General features: G+C 39.6%; 1 protein-coding gene across 2 annotated transcripts in view; it reads left to right on the top strand.

The window, feature by feature from the left end:
* apaf1 (apoptotic peptidase activating factor 1) overlaps nt 1-6,493 on the top strand; it is a 42,920-nt gene extending 36,427 nt beyond the window's left edge. For both annotated transcript variants that reach the window (XM_046859936.1, XM_046859935.1), the window contains one exon: nt 6,056-6,493. In XM_046859936.1, the coding sequence (XP_046715892.1) occupies nt 6,056-6,217 (162 nt within the window). In that variant the 3' untranslated portion in view covers nt 6,218-6,493. The remainder of the gene's footprint in view (nt 1-6,055) is intronic.
* The last annotated feature ends 14,207 nt before the right edge of the window (nt 6,494-20,700 follow it).

Here is a 20,700-nt window from a genome sequence, read left to right as displayed (position 1 = left end):
TGATCTATAGACAGGACATTGTGATGATCTATAGACAGGATTTTGAGATGATCTATAGGCAGGACATTATAATGATCTATAGGCAGGACATTATAATAATCTATAGGCAGGACATTATAATAATCTATAGACAGGACATTGTGATGATCTATAGGCAGGACATTGTGATGATCTATAGGCAGGACATTATAATAATCTATAGACAGGACATTGTAATGATCTATAGGCAGGACATTATAATAATCTATAGACAGGACATTATAATGATTTATAGACAGGATATATACATCGCTATAGTGAATGGGCTCCTCCCGGTTGTCTGAGACCGTGTCTCTGCCTCATTTCTCACAAAGTGTGAAACCCTTTCTAGCCTAGCATTTCCTGTGCGGTTATTCGTATTTAGATTTTGCATTTTAAACACATATGGTGTCCCCAAAGACTACTAGTTTTAAACTGCACACTTATTTATAATGATTGTTAACGTTGTTTGAGGCCGAGGCAGGAGAGTTGCGTTTGGAGCTGGGAGATGATGGAGACATTGTAAATACTGCACATTGATTGGGGGGGATGGTGTGTTTTGTTTGTAAATGTTTCATTATATTACTAGTGTGGACTCCTTTGTTCACTATTACACTACTGCATATATTGCATCTAAATCCCCACTTTTAAAACGTTTCAATAGTTCCACCATGACTGATTGTCCGCACACGTACATCGAGCAAATGTCCATGTGATCACATCATTCAGGGTTGGAAAATGACAAGCAGCCGATCCTTATTCACCAGTAACACCAACTTATACAGAGATAAAACAACGCAAGTATCGATAGCGGTACCGTTTGGGCTTCTGTGTTTCTATAGAAACCAGAACATATTTAACCCAGCGGATTCATTAAAAAACTCGTACTGACTTTCTCTTCTCTTCTCTTCTCTTCTCTTCTCTTCTCTTCTCTTCTCTTCTCTTCTTTTTGTTCTATTCTCTTCTCTTTTTTGTTCTATTCTCTTCTCTTTTTGTTCTATTCTCTTCTCTTTTCTCATCTCTTTTATTTTTCTTCTCTTCTCTCATTTTTTTTTCTCTACTCTACTGTTCTCTTTTCTCAATTTTGATTCTCTTCTCTTTTCTCATCTTTGATCCTCTCCTCTCCTCTCCTCTCCTCTCCTCTCCTCTCCTCTCCTCTCCTCTTCAAAGGTCATCACCCACAGATTGATGTGTTTCCTGGTTAATGTCAGAATCTTTTGGAAGTGTTAATGCTATTGCCTAATGCTTTTTCATGTGCTGCAGACTTTACACATGGAGGTCTTTCATCTGAAACAACCACCAGTACTGCTTCTGTGCCCGCATGCACACACACACACACACACACACACACACACACACAGGTGCAGACGATCATCTTTCCACATCCTGGCCAAGACGTATTATTTGTGTGTTATAGGGCGAGTTCATATTCATGAATTTATACACAAAATGTGGCCTAAGGATTGTGGACCCGCTGCTGAGTTCTATTTTTCTCTAAAACGTTCCTCTGCCGTTTTGATTGTTACGATGAGCTGCTTTTAAAATTAGTCTGTGTGTAACTGCCCGTGAGTATGTGTGTGTGTGTGTGTGTGTGTGTGTGTGTGTGTGTGTATATCTGTCTGTCTCTCTGTCTGTCTGACTGTCTGTCTGTCTGTCTGTAGATATGTTTGTGTGTGTGTGTATGTATCTGTGTTCTGTGAGTGTGTGTACTTGTGTGTATGTCCTTCGTTTTGTTTCTTTGTGTGTCTGTCTGTGTGTATCTGTGTTTTTGTGTGTGTGTATGTGTGTGTGTGTGTGTGTGTGTGTGTGTGTGTGTGTGTGTGTGTGTGTGTGTGTGTATGTGTGTGTGTGTGTGTGTGTGTGTGGACAGATCTGAATGTATTAATATCAGTAGAACAGATATTGACTTGTGTATTGGTTTTTCAGGTTTTATAAACCTTCTGGCATTATATTAACCTTTACATTTATTCCATTATCACATGATGAAGCAGTGTGTGTGTGTGTGTGTGTGAGCGTGTGTGGTGAGCGAGCGGTGGATGTTGCCAGACACCACTGCTGTAAATCACTTGCTGTGATGCAGCTCGCTTTCACACATAAAAGCAATTGTGTGTGTGTGTGTGTGTGTGTGTGTGTGTGTGTGTGTGTGTGTGTGTGTCCTGTGAGAGACAGATAACATGCTGTGTGTAAGATGTTCCCTTTGAGAGGCTTTGCTTAAGCAAAACACACAATTTCTCACATAATCTCCAGAGTTCGTGAACTCCATTCACACTCATTCCTTTCAGGATCTTCACTGTTTTACACACACACACACACACACACACACACACACACACACACACACAATATACTCTATCCTCTAAAAAAATATATCCAAGTTTCATTTCTATAGTATTGTCCCTTGAGAAGATATACTAAAATGGTTGCTGAAATGTGAGGGGTGTACTTACTTTTGTAAGATTCTGTGTATATACAAGAGCGAAGACTCTCTTTCATCTTTCCTTCTTCACACTCGCTTGCTGTGTTGCACAATGAAGACCTGCCAATAGAGCAGGTTGTAACAGAGACAGTCTCTCACTTTACCTCTTTCTGAAATGTCCATTTTTTTGGCTCTCATAAAAAACAAAACAAACATACATACGGATTCCATTCTGGTGCAGAGATTCTGAATCCTAATTGATTGATGTTCCTCACCTTCACTGTTGAGTTTCTGTGCTGCATTACACTGATTGGATGGCTTGATTGATAGGATACAATACACTTGAGCAAGGTCAGTCTGGGGTTTTTTTTCCCCCGACAGGAGTACATTTGGCGGAGTGGAAATGGGAGGGGGGGGGTGTAGGTGGGCAAAGCTCTTAATGATGTCTGAGTGCATTTTAGGACATGGTTATGCTGCTGTCTCGGTTTTGTAAGAAGGTGGGGCAAGACAGACACTTTCAGCCTTTTGTCCATTACACACGTCCTTGGATAGATGCAGTGATGGAGGGTGATGTCTTGCATGGTAAATAATTGAAAGCTGTACTGTGGCTCCTGCACTAGTTTTGCATTTTGAATAGACACGTTCGAAAAGTGTAAAGCAGAGTAGATTTTATGAAGTTTTTTCGTGTGTATTCTGTCGATTAATTGCAGAAGTCGACCTCAAACAGTTCTAAAGAACTAGTTGTAGAGAACGGCTTTTTTTTTTTCTATAATGAAAAAATAAGTGGAAGAACATGAGTTCCTGATATCACTAATGCTCTTGATGAATGATTTCTATTTCTCACAGTCACGTTCTGATATCTAATAAGCTTTCCCAGACTAAATCAACTTTCCCTGCTCTCTCATTGGTGGAAGAATTTCCTTATAATTGATGATGCTACCCAAAATAAGTTCATCTTTCCTGGCTGAAATCACTCAATTCCACGCTCATTATTTATTCAAGAAAAAACAAACCTTAGAGAATCAAATTACCCCAAATGCCTTAAAGGACTTGTTTCCCCTTAATGATCCCATTAACCGACTCCAACGCACAACCGAATGCAAAGAAATCAGAATTGGTATCTTAAATATAGAAAAGAGTGTACAATAAAATCTAGTCCTAATCCAATGTACTAATTGCATGCCTTGAAAAACAATTGGAAGGTGACCTAGCAGTCAGATAATTAAGGGTGTTTTTAAAAAGTTATTTATAGAGGTTGAGACACCTATAGTTTTTCCGGTTCGCTGCCATTACGAGAGCGGCCTCTAGAGGCGATTCACTGACGAAATGTGCTGTTTGTTTTTTAAGCGCCTACAGTATATTATACTGATCATTATATAATTAATAGATTTCAAATAATATTTATTTATGAAAATATACATATTTCCTTTAGCACGTTTTGGGGACCCCTGCACCACACAGTATAAAATGGGCTACAGGCTACAGGGAATCAGCCGTCTGACACAAATATACACAAGACGATTACATGCATGCCATATGGGAGTGCTCACAAGTTCTTTTTTTCCTTCTAAATTACACCATTCCTCTCTCACCCTCCTTCTCCTGCTTTCTCCGAGACCAACATCCCCAAGGAATAGACATTTCTTACATACAGTGCTAAGGAACAGATCGCAATTTCGCCTCATTTTCCTTCCTTATTTATAGATACATTCTGCTGCTATTTGCTAGTGCCATTCCAAGATTACATTTTATATTAGAAGGGATTTTAATAAATAACAACTGGAAAGATAAAGAAAAAGTAAACGTGTCATTTGGACAACAACGACACCAGGTAGTCGTAAAAACGATTCATTATAACATATTAAAGCCACAATGTACAGGACATCACACAAAGATTTAGAAGAAAATGTATTCAATCATTCTGAATCGCTGAACTTAACAAATTACAAATAAACACCTGCAGAAACGCCACACAGCAGACATTCACGTTTCGGCAATTTAAATTAAAAGGCAAAATTTCTTGTGCGAGCGCAACATCGATACACCAAAAAACAATCCAAATCCCATCCTTTACAAAATCTCCCAGTCACCGATCAATATTTAAATCCCTGCTGCTTCTAAAAGCTTATTTTTATTTTTTTTATTTTTTAACAGCATTAAACTGGTGGTTCTATTTGAAATCAGACATTGAGCACCCCATATAACCAAAATGGTATATGTTATAAAGAACATATTCACTTTTAATCACCACATTATCTGTGTAAAGCTGCTTTGAGACAATGTTCAATGTTAAAAGCGCTACACAAATAAAAATTAATTGAATTGAAATTTTATGATCATCGTTTAAGAAGACCTCTGTGAAGGTTCGACTGTGAGATTGGTAATCGAATCAGGTTCCTCCTATTGAAGCATCGAATCTTTATCTATTTGTTAACACCCCAAATAAAAATTTTATGCAAAATTTTATTTTTATTTTTTATTACCACAGTTTATTAACATTTGTCAACATTAACATTTGAAGAGTTTATTTTGTAAAACAATTTTTATTATAATGCCTGCTTGGTTAAATGATATATAAAATAATATTTTACAATATTTTATAAAACCAAAATAGAATAAATACAATTAATGCAAAACACATTGTTATATTGATTAAATTGGCACAAATTAAATTGATTAAATCAAATAAATTAAAAAATGAAATGAGTTTACATTTGTTAGACCCTATTTGGGAAATACAGGTGTGTGTGTGTGTGTGTGTGTGTGTGTGTGTGTGTGTGTGTGTGTGTGTGTGTGTTTTACGTTTAATATTACATTTTTAAATATATGATCTACTTAACTTCTCTACTTATTTCAGCGTACCTTAACAAATGTCTTAATTCCTTCCATCCTTCATTTCATCACTCCATCATGTGGAATTGTCAGTTTTTTCTCTGAAGCTGGACATAAAACACTAAAGAATCCATAACGCTAGCGTTAGCTGCTAGCTACTTTTTGATTATCCCTTGTATCCGGTACGAAGCGAGTAGCCACAGTGACACTGTGCTAACTCTAGTTTCTTTTTTGTTTTTTAAACCACTGAAATTGTTGTGTATGTTTTTAAGGTCAATAATAATAAAAATATGCACTCAAAGTGCAAGCTTGAGACTAAACAAATTTTATCTGATTTTAACTTTATTTGAGTAAATAAAGTGTGTTTTTTCACATGTACTTTACAGCACGGTGAAATCTTTTCTTCACATATCTCATTGATGATAAGATGGAGCACAGAGAGTTAAGGGCCTTGCTCAAGGGCCCCAGGAGTGGCGATACCTTCCGAACAGAGCCTTAACCACTTCCCCGATAAAGCGTGTAACACACCTAGCTGTGTATTTTACAGCAGTTTTAAATGAGTGTTTGGAGCAGTGTAGCAGTCATTATGATGAGAAATGATTTGCCTTTCTGCGACGTGAACGCATCATTACACCACTAGGACGCATGTTTCTGTCCCATTATGGACAATAATGTATCGAAATGTTTTTCCTTATAAGAATGTGTCTCACAGCGTTGCGTCCCGTCCTCCAAAGTCGTAATTCAAGGAAAGTTTTTGTGATTGCTGTTTTGTTTGTGTCTTCTGAGCAGTGGTGGAGTGTGGACAAAGGAGAAGCCCTGCAGACCTTCTACACCACCGGGAACAACCTGAAGCGCATCTGCGTCTCTCCCGACTTCAAAACGTTCATCACCATCGACAACATAGGAATCCTGTACGTCCTGAAGCAGGTGAAACGCAGGTGGACCGTCTAAAACTCCACCCTCGTGAATCGCCTTCTGTGGTTTTTATTTCTTTTGCACCTCAATGTCGAGGGGGTTTTTCGTGGGTAACTTCGGAAAATGACCTGCTGTCTGCATGCACAAGAGAATCGGTACTTTTCTAGGACAATCAGTGTCTCTCTCTCTCTCTCTCTCTGTTCTAATTTAAAACGTTTTCAATTGGAGGTACTGTGAAGCCCCACACCACTGTGCCTGAGTGTCTGATCTAAAGCCTTAAACCAAGATTAAATCTGCCAGTGTGGAAAAAAACCCACTGCCTCTTGGTTCTTCCAATGCACTGTGAATAATATGAGATTAAAGTTTAAAGAAGATAAATTGAATGACCCATATATTAGTGGAGAAACTGCAACATGATAAGGAAGCAGTTTGATTTGCACTTCAGAGCTTTAATGGAAGCAGCTGAGCAGGTAGATTTGTGTGTCTAAATTCGGTAGCATGGCTAATCACATGGGGATGCTAAAAATAAAGCTAAAGCTGTATGAACATCAGCCGTAAAATCTGCAAGACAAAAAGTCCTAGTCCTAACCTCCTAAACCCCTACTGAACAACTTTAGGATAAACTGGGATGAGACTGGGAACTTCAGACCTGCGTATTCTACAGTACATCAGGACCCGATATTACCATCTGAACGATCGCTAATCCCCACAACCACGGCCCATAATCTAGAGGAAAGATTTTACAAACTCTTCCCGCTCTCTCATTGGTGGAGTAGTTTTCTTAAAATTCGGAGCATTCAATCTAAACAGGAGCTCTGCACTGACAATACTCCAGCCTTGTCTTAAGAGTGTCTAAAATTAGCGGCTAATAACACAGAGATGCTAATACATACAGTATTGGCAAGTAAAAAAACAAAAAAACAAGCAGTTGTAGATAAGTGAAGTGAGAGACATAATTAGCAAAAGATTAAAAAATAACTTTGAGGAGAAAAAAGGAATGTATTTTAATTTTTCAATGTTTTTAAATGAAAATGCTAAGCGTTGTCGCAATTACTTGAACTCCATGTCCGGTATGATATGGAGCGCAATCAGGGTCAAAACTGTGTTCTTTGTGTTTTGTGCAATAAACATGGTGTTCTAGATACTTTTCTAGAAAAGCTTTTTTTTTTTATGTGAAACATTTGATCACACAGTGATCCAGAACAATCATTTTGACGTAAAAATGATTTTGAACAAAAATGATTAATTCATTCTGAATTTCATTACAAGCTTTTCTGTATGTGACGTTGGTTTTATATTTATCAAACAAACTGAGGACATCTATGCACGATCCGTCATATAAACCACCACTGAGAATGTGGAGAGCAACTCCATGCGAGTGTCTTCATCAATGTTGAAATAAATAGCGAAACAACAAGTTTGAAAATTGTTGACTCATCATTATTTAATGCCACTTACAGCTGAATGTTCATTCGTCTCTTTCAGGTTCCTCATACGGTTTTTCTTCCTGCGATGATTTTTACAATCCACACTTTGTCTGTCTCAAAGGTTTGTCAGAGTATTGGCACTGATGCAATACCATGAATTTAGTTGTAAATAAATGAGTGTGAACATCACTGGAATTCTGGTAGAGCTTCCAGAACGTTTTGTGTTTGGTTTCAAAGCTCCCTTTCTGAACAGGTTTGTCAACAGATGACAGAAAAAGATGAAAAAGTCTCTTGACATTAGCTTGACCTTGTGAGACGGTATGTAGTGTGCTCCATGCTCGTGTGTCTCACGAGGTCAAGCTAATGTGACACGATGTCATGATGCTGAAAAGACTCTGACTTAAAGAAGCGATGACCGTCAGTGTTTAAAATGTCGAAGGGTTGGACTGTACACACAATTCCACACCTTCACTCAGGTCCTCGATCTCAGAGCTTCTGAATATCCTCAGTCCTTCAGTGTCCTGTCTCTCAGTGTCTTTCAATGTTTCTCAGTGTTTCTCTGTCTCTCAGTATCTTTCACTGCTTCAGTATCTCTCAGTATCTCTCAGTGCTTCAGTGTCCCTCAGTGTCTCTCAGTATCTCTCAGTATATCTCAGTGCTTCAGTGTCTTTCAGTATCTTTCAGTGCTTCAGTATCTCTCAGTATATTTCAGTATCCCTCAGTATCTCTCGGTGCTTCAGTGTCCCTCATTGTCTCTTAGTATCGCTCAGTGATTCATTGTCCAGTCTCTCAGTATCTCTGTGCTTCTCAGTGGCTTTCAGTTTCTCTCTGTGCTTCTTAGTGTCTCAGTAAATCTCAGTGCTTCTTAGTGTCTCAGTTTCTCTCAGTGCTTCTCAGTGAGTTATCGTCCAGTCTATCCGTGTCTCTTAGTATCTCCTCAGAGACTCTGAAGCACTAAAATACTTTAAAAAGCACTGAGAGACTGGACACTGAAGCACTGAGGGACACTGAGAAGCACTGAGAGATACTGAGAGACACTGAGAAACACTAAGAGATACTGAGAGACACTAATAGACTGGACAATGAAACACTGAGAAGCACTGAGAGAAACTTTAGTGTCCAGTGGCTCCAGTGAATCCTCATCTCTCAGTGCTTCTCATTGTCTCTTAGTGCGTCAGTGTCCAGTCTTTTAGTTCTTCTCACTGCTTCAGTGTCCTGTTCTCACAGTACTTTAATGGCCTGGAATTTTAGTACTTCAGTGTCCTGAGCCTCCACTTTCAGCCAAATTAAGAAAAGCAAATGTTTTTTATTCTGCTGAACTGCACGTCACAATGTTAGAACGTTTGATATTTCCGCTGTCCTCTCATCACTTTGTGTGTCGTTGAGGGCAAAATTAGCTCTCTGAGGATTAGTGTTGCTGACACTGCAGCGGTCATGCTCTGTCCGTTCTTCACTCGTCCTCCCTGCAGTTGCTGATTAACACTGGCAGACACACAGAGATCGCTGTGCTCGACTTTCCACGTACACACAGCCTTTAAAATACATACAGCTGTAAATATACAGTCTATGTGCCAGTATACATTATATACTGTAATATTTAAACATGTCCTGCTCAAAAATACAACAAATAGCAATATACATTTATAAGATTCATTTTTTATTTAGTGTTTTTACAAAAAAGGTTTTATTCCCTTCTGATGTTGATAAATCAATAATGTGATATTTATCATGTCAGTAAATCACAGGTAATATGTAAATTCGAAATCTGACAACCTGCAATGTACTGCAAAAATGAAGTATTCTCATTGAATAGTTGTAATAAATAAATAGAGTAATAAAAGTTCTAGTGAAATACTGTAATTAATTAATTCATTTATTCATTCATTCATTCATTCATTCATTCATTCATCTACTTTGTACTTTATCAGGGTTGCAGGAACACTGGGAGCAAGGATATATTTTGGACGGTCAGTCCAGTCCATACAACAGTTTACACCAAGGGACTATTTAATTCAATTTAAATTTAATTATTTTTTTTTGTATAGCGCTTTTAACAATGAACATTGTCTCAAAGCAGCTTTACACAGATAATGTGGTAAGTTTGTCCCTGATGAGCAAGCTGAAGGCGACTGTGGCAAGGAAAAACTCCCTGAGATGGCATAAGGAAGAAACCTTGAGAGGACCCAGACTCAAGAGGGAACCCATCCTCATCTGGGTTGCACCGAATGTCCATTTATAGCAGATAAACGATGTTGTGGGGTGCAGTGATGATGATCAGAAGCGAAAAGTAGTCCTGAATCAGTGTAGCAGACTGTTGACATTAACTACAGTCCAAATCCATCCTCAAAGCGCCCGTTCTTACTCCAGAATTTCATGGAACCACCCAAGGCGTTGATGAGAAACCGTCCCAAGCTTCACAGAGTGGCCTCCAGTTGAAGAGAACATTATCCAGAGGCAGACCTGGACGAAGTGGGAAGATCCACGGAGGGAAGAGGGGTAATTTAGTATTGAGCCTACATGCATGTATTTGGGAGAAGGGAGAAAACACACACAAAAAAACCCTGCAAATAATAGACAATAACATAAACTCAGATGTGAAGGGACTGGAGAGGTGGTAGCTTAGTGGTTAAGGCGTTGAACTTTGAATTGTAGGACTGTGGTTGGACCTGTGATGTATGATTTAGAGACAGTGGTGTTGAGTAAAAGACAGGAGGTTAAGATGCTGAGATTTTTACTGCAAGTGATGACGGTGACAGAATAGGAAATTAGTTTATTAGAGGGACCACGGATGTAGGATGTGAGAAGGTGAGGGAGGCACAATTAAGATGGTTTGGTCAAGTGCGTGGGACATGGGGTATATAGAATGTAGAAGATATAAGTATGCTGAGGATGTAGCTGCCAGGAAGGAGGAAAAGAGGAAGACCAAGGAGGAGGTTTATGGATGTGGTAGGTAGTTAATTTAAAAGAGGCAGATGTAGTAGACAGGGTAGTATGGAGACAAATGATCCGCTGTGGTAACCCCTAATAGGATTCCTGCCATTCCTGAGCCCTAGAACAAGTCCTATAACCTCATAGCTGCTCAGTTGTATGAATGAGATAACTGTAAGCCACACTGGATAAGGGCATCTGCCAAATGCTATAACTGTAAATAGGACTGCTTTAGTAAGGCTACTGTACAAATGCATTAATGTAGAACCCTTATTTCTATATTTGTTATTGCGGTTTGGGTATGTTCTGCCCCATCTTGATGTGGAAGGAGTTACTTGGAAACTACTCGCTGCTGCTGAGGATAAACTCATCATGGACAGCCACAAAATAGACGTGGATAATAATCACTTAGTAAACATGAAGATGGCTTTAAATTGCAATTGATATGAAAAATTTTGATACAATTGCTTTGCACTCATGTCATTGTGCAGATGATAACTTAATCTTCATGGTAAAATCATAATGACTTTAAAGTGCTTTTCATAACTGCCTTAAAGCAGCTTTACAGAATGTACGAATGAAAGAAAAACAATTTAAATATAAGTGAATGAGGTGGAATCCAACTGGAGTTGGCACAACCTCTAGATTCATCGGGATCCTTGTGGGGTCGGCATCTTCTAAACATCGGCATCTTCTGTAACATACAGCTGGTGAGTCTCTTCTTGAATATTATTATCTCCTCACAATCTTTAGGTCACATCCCTAAACCCCTCAAGTTGACAGTTATTAAGCCCCTCATTAAGAAACCTAATTTGGATCCAAATAAACTATAAAATTACAGACCCATTTCAAATCTTCCATTTATGTCCCAGATTTTAGAAAAGATTGTCTGCCCAGTTATGTTCCTTCTTACAAGAAAACAAAACCTTTGAAGAGTTTCAGTCAGGTTTCAGGCCACATCATAGCACAGAAACCGCTCTAGTTAAAATCACAAATGAACTGGTTTTAGCTTCAGACGAAGGCTACATCTCTCTGTTAGTGTTACTGGAACTTAGGAAATATTATTAGAAGGCATGTTAAGCTGATGAAACCCAACTATATATCTCATAGAAACCAGACGATACAACTCAATTGGCTCGGTTAACTGAGTGTGTTAGAGAATTAAAAGATCGGATGAAACATAACTTTCTATTATTAAATTCTGATAAGATGGAGATTTTGCTCATCAGCCCAAAAGCTCCAGCAATGTACCTGCATTAAGAAGCATGTGCTGTAAATACTAGATCAACAGTAAAAGACATGGGAGTTATTTTAGACACCAACTTGTCTTTTAAAAATCATATTACCTACATTACAAAAACAGGCTTCTTTTCCCGTAGAAATATTGCTAAGCTAAGAAATGTTGTCTATACCTAATACAGAGAAGCTCGTCCATGCGTTCATGACCTCCAGACTGGACTATTGTAATGCATTACTAGGTGGATGTCCTGCATTATTAATAAACAAGCTCCAGTTCGGAATGCAGCAGCAAGAGTTCTCACAAGGTGGAAAAAATCACCATATAACCCCAATCTTATTGTCCCTACACTGGCTTCCTGTTAAGTTTTCAAATAACTATAAACTACTTGCTTACAATGAGTTAAATTGATTCAGCTCACATGTATCTCTCCAGTCTTCTAACGTGCTACAATCAGTCACGCTCCTTGAGATCCCAAAACTCTGGACTTCTAGTAGTTCCTAGAATAGCAAAGTCCACTTAAGGCGGTAGAACATTCTCACATTAAGCTCCTAAACTTTGGAATAGTCTTCCTGACAGTGTTCAGGGATTAAAACGTATCTTTTTAGTGAGTTCTACACATAACACACATCACACATCATCACCTTGTGCTCCATTTGATCTGAACACATGCACATTATCAACTTGTGTTTGTTAATATTATGTAGAGCAGCTATGCTAATTTCTCTCCACTGCTTCTCTTTCTCTCTCCATCCCAAAGGCATCCTGAGGTTGCACCAGCTCCAGTCACCTCATGAAGATTATGAACCTTCAAAGAAGTAGATGCCAAACTCGCAAACATCCCGGACCATCTAGAGACGTACCAGCGGCAGCTGGATTCGACTTCATGTGGAGTTTGGACATTGGACCTCTTTGAGTGTTTAAAGGCTCTGGCATGGAGAAGCTGGTGTTGGATCTGTGATGATCTTAAATGTTGAGCTATTTTATGAGTTGCTCAGTAGCTCCTGGTTTCACAACCTGAAATGACTGTATAAGACTGTAGAAAGATCATTACTCATAATTTTACATTCCAGTACTCATGTTAGTTCTCACTCTCCAGTGTTCTGTATTGTTTAAAAGACTATAATCACACTTTGATGTCACCCAAATGAGGATGGTTTTCCTTTATAAATCTGGTTCCTCTCAAGGTTTCTTCCTCATAACATTTAGGTTTCTTTTTTCCTTTCCACAGTCACCATGGCTGCTCATCAGGGATAAATACACATCACTCACCTTAGCTCTTGAATTCTTTAAAGCTACTTTTAAACAATGTCATTTGTGAAAAGCGCTATAGAAATAAACTTGACTTGACTAAACTTCATTAGATGTCACACAACTGGAGCTGTCCCAATCTCTGGTGCCTCAGGATGGGTAGAGAAAGAGAGGCAGTGGAGATTAAAGTTTTGAGATCTCAAAGAGCATGATGGATTGTAGTGTGTTAGAAGACTGGATAGTTACATGGGAGCTGAAACCATTTAGGGTTTTGTAAGTAATTAGCAATAGTTTGTAGTCGATTCTAAACCGAAACAGGCAGCCAGTGTAGGGATGATAAAAATGGGGTTATGTTGTCTTAAATTTTGTGGAACATCTATCCAGAAGAATGGATTTATGAACTTAACGTATTATCACAGCAAATAGGGACGTAAATGGGATGATAAAAAGATTTAAACAATCTTAAGGTCAAGTGTCCACAAACATTTGTGAAGACATTTGTTAAAGTAGGCTGAAATAAGTAGAACAGTTAAGTAGGTCATATCTTTAGGAATTTAAATATTACACACACACACAGACACACACACACACTTCCGTATTTACCAAATAGGGTCTAACCAATGTAAACTAATTAAATTAAAGTCTTCCATTTATTTAATTTTATTTAATCAATTTAGTTTGTGGTAACTTAATTGATTACCCAATTTAATCAATATAATAAAAAAAGTGTATTGAATATTTTAATTTATTTTTTTGAATTTTTATAAAATATTTTTTTTATATATATATATATATATATATATATATATATATATATATATATATATATATATATATATATATAATTATTTAACCAAGTATGCATTTTATTTGAAATTGTTTTAAAAATGTAAACAGTTCAAATGTTAACTTAACCATTAGGGTTGCACAAGTCAGTGCACTCTTAGTGCCGGTCCGAAGCCCGGATACATAGGGAGGGTTGTTTTATGAAGGACATTCAGCGTAAATCATCAGTAATTTGTACCGGATCGGTCGAGGCCCGGTTCACCATCGACCGCCACAGATATTGTTAGCCAACAGGGTACCGGTAGAAATTGGGCAACTGTTGGCCGAAGGAGGAGAAGGAGAGGAGGAAGACATCTACAGAGACAGCAGGGAAAGGAGAAGTGTAGGAGAGTGGAGGTTCGGGTTGGTACTTCAAATGTTGGCACTATGACTGGTAAAGGGAGAGAGATAGCTGATATGATGGAGAGGAGAAAGGTAGATATGTTGTGTGTTCAGGAAACCAAGTGGAAAGGGAGTAATGTTTGGAGGTAAAGGTTTAAAGTGTTCTATCATGGTGTGACTGGAAAGAGAAATGGTGTAGGGGTGATACTGAAGGAAGAGTACAGTAAGTGTGTAGTAGAGGTGAAGATAGTTTCTAAAAGAAGTGATGAAAGTGAATGATGATAAATATTATTAGTGCCTATGCTCCACAAGTGGGCTGTGAGATGGAGGAGAAGGAAAGATTATGGAGTGAGATAGGTAAAGTAGTGGAGTGGGTACTTAGGAATAAAAGATTGGTGATTGGGGCAGACTTTAATGGGCATGTAGGTGAAAGGAACAGAGGTGATGAGGATGTGATAGGTGGGTATGGTCTTAAGGAGAGGAATGTGGAAGGGCAGATGGTGGTAGATTTTGTTAAAAGGATGGAAATGGCAGTGGTGAACACATATTTTAGGAAGAAGGAGGATCATAGGTTGACGTATAAGAGTGGAGGAAGGTGCACACAGGTGGACTATGTTCTATGTAGGAGATGCAGCCTAAAGGAAATTTGAGACTGTAAGGTGTTGGCAGGGGACAGTGTAGCTAGACAGCATCGGATGGTGGTCTGTAGGATGGTTTTGGAGGTAAAGAAGAAGAGGAGGAGAGTGAGGACTGAAAGAAGAATAAGATGGTGGAAACTGAAGGAGGAAGAATGTAGTGTTAGGTTCAGGGAAGAGGTCAGACAGGAGCTCAGTGGTGGTGAAGAGGTGCTGGATGATTGGGAAACTACTGCAGGAGTGATGAGGAGGCAGCTAGAAACAACTGAAAAGAGAAAGGAAGACAAAGAGACGTGGTGGTGGAATGTAGAAGTGCAATAAAGCATAAGGAGAAAGAGGTTGGAGAAACAGAATTGGGATCAACAGAGAGATGAGAAAAGTAGGCAAGAGTACAAGGACATGCGGAAGTGGGTGAAGAGGGATGTAGCAAAAGGATAAGGCATATGAGGAGCTGTAGGAGAAGTTGGACACTAAGAAAGGAGAAAAGGATTTGTACCGATTGGCCAGGCAGAGGGACCGAGCTGCGAAGGATGTGCTGCAAGTTAGAGCAATAAAGGATGGAGATAAATATGTGTTGACTAGTGAGCACCTGATGAATGAGAAAAATGAAAAGAAAAGAGAGGAGGTTGGATGGTGTGGAGATGTGAAGCAGGATGTAGATAGGATTAGTAAGGAGGAAGTGAGAGCAGCGATTAAGAGGATGAAGAGTGGAAAATCGGTTGGACCAGATGACATACCTGTAGAAGCATGCAGATGTTTAGGAGAGATGCAGTGCAGTTTTTTTAACCAGGTTGTTAATTTTGGAAGGTGAGAGGATCAGTCACACCATAACGTTATGGGAATGAGTAGTGGAAGCCAGGCTGAGAGAAGAGGTGACCATCTGTCAGCAACAGTATGGTTTCATGCCAAGGAAGTGCAACACAGACGCATTATTCGCTTCGAGAATGTTGATTGAGAAGTATAGAGAAGGTCAGAAGGAGTTGCATTGTGTGTTGGTGTATTTAGAGAACCCGTATAACAGGGTGCTGAGAGAGGAGTTGTGGTATTGTATGAGGAACTCAGGTGTGGCAAAGAAGTATTTAAAGGTGATGCAGGACATGAGGACAGTGTGACAGCAGTGAAATGTGCAGAAGGAATGACAGACTGGTTCAAGGTGGAGATGGGACTGCATCAAGGATCGGCTCTGAGCCCTTTCCAATGTCCAGCACCACTGTAGAAACAGTCTGGTGCCCCAATACACACCTCATGGAAATTGAAAAAACTATATTTAAAACCAATCACTATTACTGAGTATAGGAATATGTGTGAAGTAATGCATTTAAAATGTATTTATTTCTGTAAAGGTGCTACAGAATATTCAGTATATATAAAATGCAATTAAATTATTCTTGTTACAGCACAGGATCTTCTTTTACAGTGTGTGTGTGTGTGTGTGTGTGTGTGTGTGTGTGTGTGTGTGTATGTGTGTGTATGTGTGTGTATATGTGTGTGTCTGACTGTCTGTCTGTCTGTTTTTGTTTTTGTTTTTGTTTTTGTTTTTGTTTTATTTAAAATGTTGGAAAAAATAAAATCTTTTACAAATATTTAATATTTTAGATGTTGATGTGTGCAGTTTTATAACCCAGCCATTATGGATGCACAAGCCAGTGCACTCTTAGTGCCGGTCCCAAGCCCGGGTAAATGGGGAGGGTTGCGTTAGGAAGGGCATCCAGCGTAAAACATGTGCCAAATCAAATATGCAGATCACAAATGAGAATTTCATACCGGATCGGTTGAGGCCCAGGTTAACAACGACCGCCACAGGTATCGTTAGCCGACAGGGTACCGGTGGAAATTGGGCTACTGTTGGCCGAAGGAGGAAGACGTCTACAGAGACGGCAGGGAAAGGAGCAGTGTAGGAGAGTGGAGATTCGGGTTGGTACTTTAAATGTTGGTACTATGACGGGTAAAGGGAGAGAGGTAGCTGATATGATGGAGAGGAGAAAGGTAGATATGTTGTGTGTTCAGGAGACCAAGTGAAAAGGGAGTAAGGCCAGGAACATTGGAGGTGGGTTTAAACTGTTTTATCATGGTGTGGATGGAAAGAGAAATGGTGTAGGGGTGATTCTGAAGGAAGAGTACAGTAAGAGTGTAGTGGAGGTGAAGAGAGTTTCTGATAGGGTGATGATTGTGAAGGTGAAAGTTGAAGGGATGATGATAAATGTCATCAGTGCCTATGCTCCACAAGTTGGCTGTAAGATGGAGGAGATGGAAAGATTCTGGAGTGAATTAGATGAAGTGGTAGATGGTGTACCTAGGAAAGAACGATTGGTGATTGGGGCAGACTTTAATGGGCATGTAGGTGAAGGAACAGAGGTGATGAGGAGGTGATGGGTAGGTATGGTTTTAGGGAGAGGAATGTGGAAGATGGTGGTAGATTTTGCTAAAAGGATGGAAATGGCAGTGGTGAACACTTATTTTAAGAAGAAGGAGGATCATAGGGTGACGTATAAGAGTGGAGGAAGGTGCACACAGGTGGACTATGTGCTATGCAGGAGATGCAACCTGAAGGAGATTGGAGACTGTAAGGTGTTGGCAGGGGACAGTGTAGCTAGACAGCATCGGATGGTGGTCTGTAGGATGGTTTTGGAGGCAAAGAAGAAAAGAAGGAGAATGAGGACTGAAAGAAGAATAAGATGGTGGAAACTGAAGGAGGAAGAGTGTAGTGTGAGGTTCAGGGAAGAGGTCAGACAGGGGCTTGGTGGTGGTAAAGAGGTGCTGGATGATTGGGCAACTACTGCAGGAGTGATGAGGGAGGCAGCTAGAAAAGTACTTGGTGTGACATCTGGAAATAGAAAGCAAGACGTGGTGGTGGAATGAGGAAGTGCAGGAGAGCATAAGGAGAAAGAGGTTGGCAAAACAGAAGTGGGATAGACAGAGTGATGAGAAAAGTAGGCAGGAGTACAAGGAGATGCAAGGAGATGCGGCAGCAGGTAAAAAGGGATGTGGCAAAAGCCAAGGAAAAGGCATATGAGGAGCTGTATGAGAGGTTGGACACTAAGGAAGGAGAACAGGATTTATACCGATTAGCCAGGCAGAGGGACCGAGCTGGGAAGGATGTACTGCAAGTTAGAGCAATAAAGGATGGAGAGGAAATGTGTTGACTAGTGAGGAGAGTGTGTTGAGAAGGTGGAGGGAGTATTTTGAGCAGCTGATGAATGAGGAAAATCGGAGAAAGAGAAGGTTGGGTGATGTGGAGTTGGTAAAGCAGGATGTTGATAGGATTAGTAAGGAGGAAGTAAGAGCAGCGATTAAGAGGATAAAGAGTGGAAAGTCAGTTGGACCAGATTACATACCTGTAGAAGCATGGAGATGTTTAGGAGAGATGGCAGTGGAGTTTTTAACCAGATTGTTTAACAGGATTTTGGAAGGTGAAAAGATGCCTGAGGAATGGAGAAGAAGTGTGCTGGTACCGATCTTTAAGCATAAGGGAGATGTGCAGACCTGCAGTAACTACAGGGGAATTAAGCTGATCAGTCACACCATGAAGTTATGGGAAAGAGTAGTGGAAGCCAGGCTGAGAGAAGAGGTGACCATCTGTGAGCAACAGTATGGTTTCATGCCGAGGAAGAGCACCACAGATGCCTTATTTGCTTTGAGGATGTTGATGGAGAAGTATAGAGAAGGACAGAAGGAATTGCATTGTGTATTTGTGGATTTAGAGAAAGCGTACGACAGAGTGCCAAGAGAGGAGTTGTGGTATTGTATGAGGAAGTCAGGTGTGTCAGAGAAGTATGTGAGGGTGGTGCAGGACATGTATGAGGACAGTGTGACAGCAGTGAAGTGTGCAGTAGGAACGACAGACTGGTTCAGGGTGAAGGTTGGACTGCATCAAGGATCGGCCCTGAGCCCTTTCCTGTTCGCAGTGGTGATGGACAGGTTGACGGACGAGGTCAGACAGGAGTCTCCCTGGACTATGATGTTTGTGGATGATATTGTGATTTGTGGTGAGAGTAGGGAGCAGGTTGAGAAGAGCCTGGAGATGTGGAGGTATGCGCTGGAGAGAAGGGGAATGAAAGTCAGTAGGAGTAAGACAGAGTACACGTGTGTGAATGAGAGGGAGGGCAGTAGAGTGATGCGGTTGCAGGGAGAAGAGGTGGAGAAGGTGGAGGAGTTCAGGTACCTGGGGTCAACAGTGCAAAGTAATGGAGCGTGTGTTAGAGAAGTAAAGAAAAGAGTGCAGGCAGGGTGAAGTGGGTGGAGAAGAGTGGCAGGAGTGATTTGTGATAGTAGGGTATCTGCAAGAATGAAAGGGAAAGTTTATAGGACTGTGGTGAGACCTGCGATGTTGTATGGATTAGAGACAGTGGCATTGAGTAAAAGACAGGAGGTGGAGCTGGAGGTAGCAGAGCTGAAGATGTTAAGGTTTTCGTTGGGAGTGACGAGGATGGACAAGATTAGAAATGAGTTTATTAGAGGGACAGCGCATGTAGGATGTTTTGGTGACAAGGTGAGGGAGGCGAGATTGAGATGGTTTGGACATGTGCAGAGGAGGGACATGAATTATATTGGTAGAAGAATGCTGAGGATGGAGCCACCAGGTAGGAGGAAAAGAGGAAGGCCAAGGAGGAGGTTCATGGATGTGGTGAGGGAAGACATGCAGGTAGTTGGTGTGAAAGAGGCAGATGTAGAGGACAGAATGGTATGGAGACGGATGATCCGCTGTGGTGACCCCTAATGGGAGCAGCCGAAGAAGAAGAAGAAGAAGAAGAAGAAGATGTGTGCAGTTTCATAATAGTGTGAATTATATATATTACTGTTTAGCTTGTTTTTTCAACTTCACAGTCACATCATAATATAACTCATATTCTGCAGTTATGTGCACCACTGTTTACTTTTTACCACCAATGTCAGGGCTTTTTGTGTGGTCAGGTTGGATATTTGGCTGAAACTGGCAACTCACATTATATTATGAAATATGGACTCATAATATCTAAATATAGATGCATAATAATAATAATAATAATAATAATAATAATAATAATAATAATAATAACGATAATAATAACAAATAAAATTATAGTTATTATTATCGTTATTATTAATAATATTTTCTTATTTCTTCTATTATTAATCATCATTTTCTATACAGCGGTCATTGCTAAACACAGCATACAAATAAAAACAGAATGAAATGTAATTATAATAATATAAATAATACAATATATTTAAGTACATTTATATATTAACATATTATATAAACAAAATATATTCTTTCTTGAATATCAATTGTAATTGAAAGCGTGTGCCCTTATTCAATCAGCGTGTTATAATCTCTGTTTTAATGTAAAATATTTCCAATTATTATATATTTGGCATATTTTTGTTTGTTGATTTTTTATGTCTGCAATTTCATAACGGTGTAAAGAATATACGATCTGGTATCAAAAATGTTCGAAACTATTTTTCTAACACTCCATTGAATGATGCACAGATGCAGGGAGCACCGACCTTCATAATTCAGTGTGTCATAAGACATCAGCCTATGTACATTAGAAGCTGTACAAATGGTGCTATACTGACCACATGCTCACCCTGCCGCCGAGCCCTCATCACACGCACCCACCCTACTCGCTCCTGCGGACCTTGCCCTCTTTCAGTTTAAAGAATGAAGATCCAGCTCAAAGTTTGCTGCTTTGGCACCATTGTGAAGGTCCTGTGCAAATAACAGAAGGTGCTTGAGAAAAGCTTTAATAAAAAGAAAACTTCCAGGACACATTCCAGAAGTGGCAGGAATGCTGGGAGCGTTGTATTGTTGTGCAAAGAGACTATTTAGAAGTTGATTGTGTGTAAATGCAGATAAATAAAATACATTTTTGTAAACAGATATGCATA

This window comes from Silurus meridionalis, chromosome 10 (assembly GCF_014805685.1).
Source record: "Silurus meridionalis isolate SWU-2019-XX chromosome 10, ASM1480568v1, whole genome shotgun sequence".
NCBI lineage: Eukaryota > Metazoa > Chordata > Actinopteri > Siluriformes > Siluridae > Silurus > Silurus meridionalis.
This window is presented reverse-complemented; position numbering and strand designations above follow the sequence as displayed.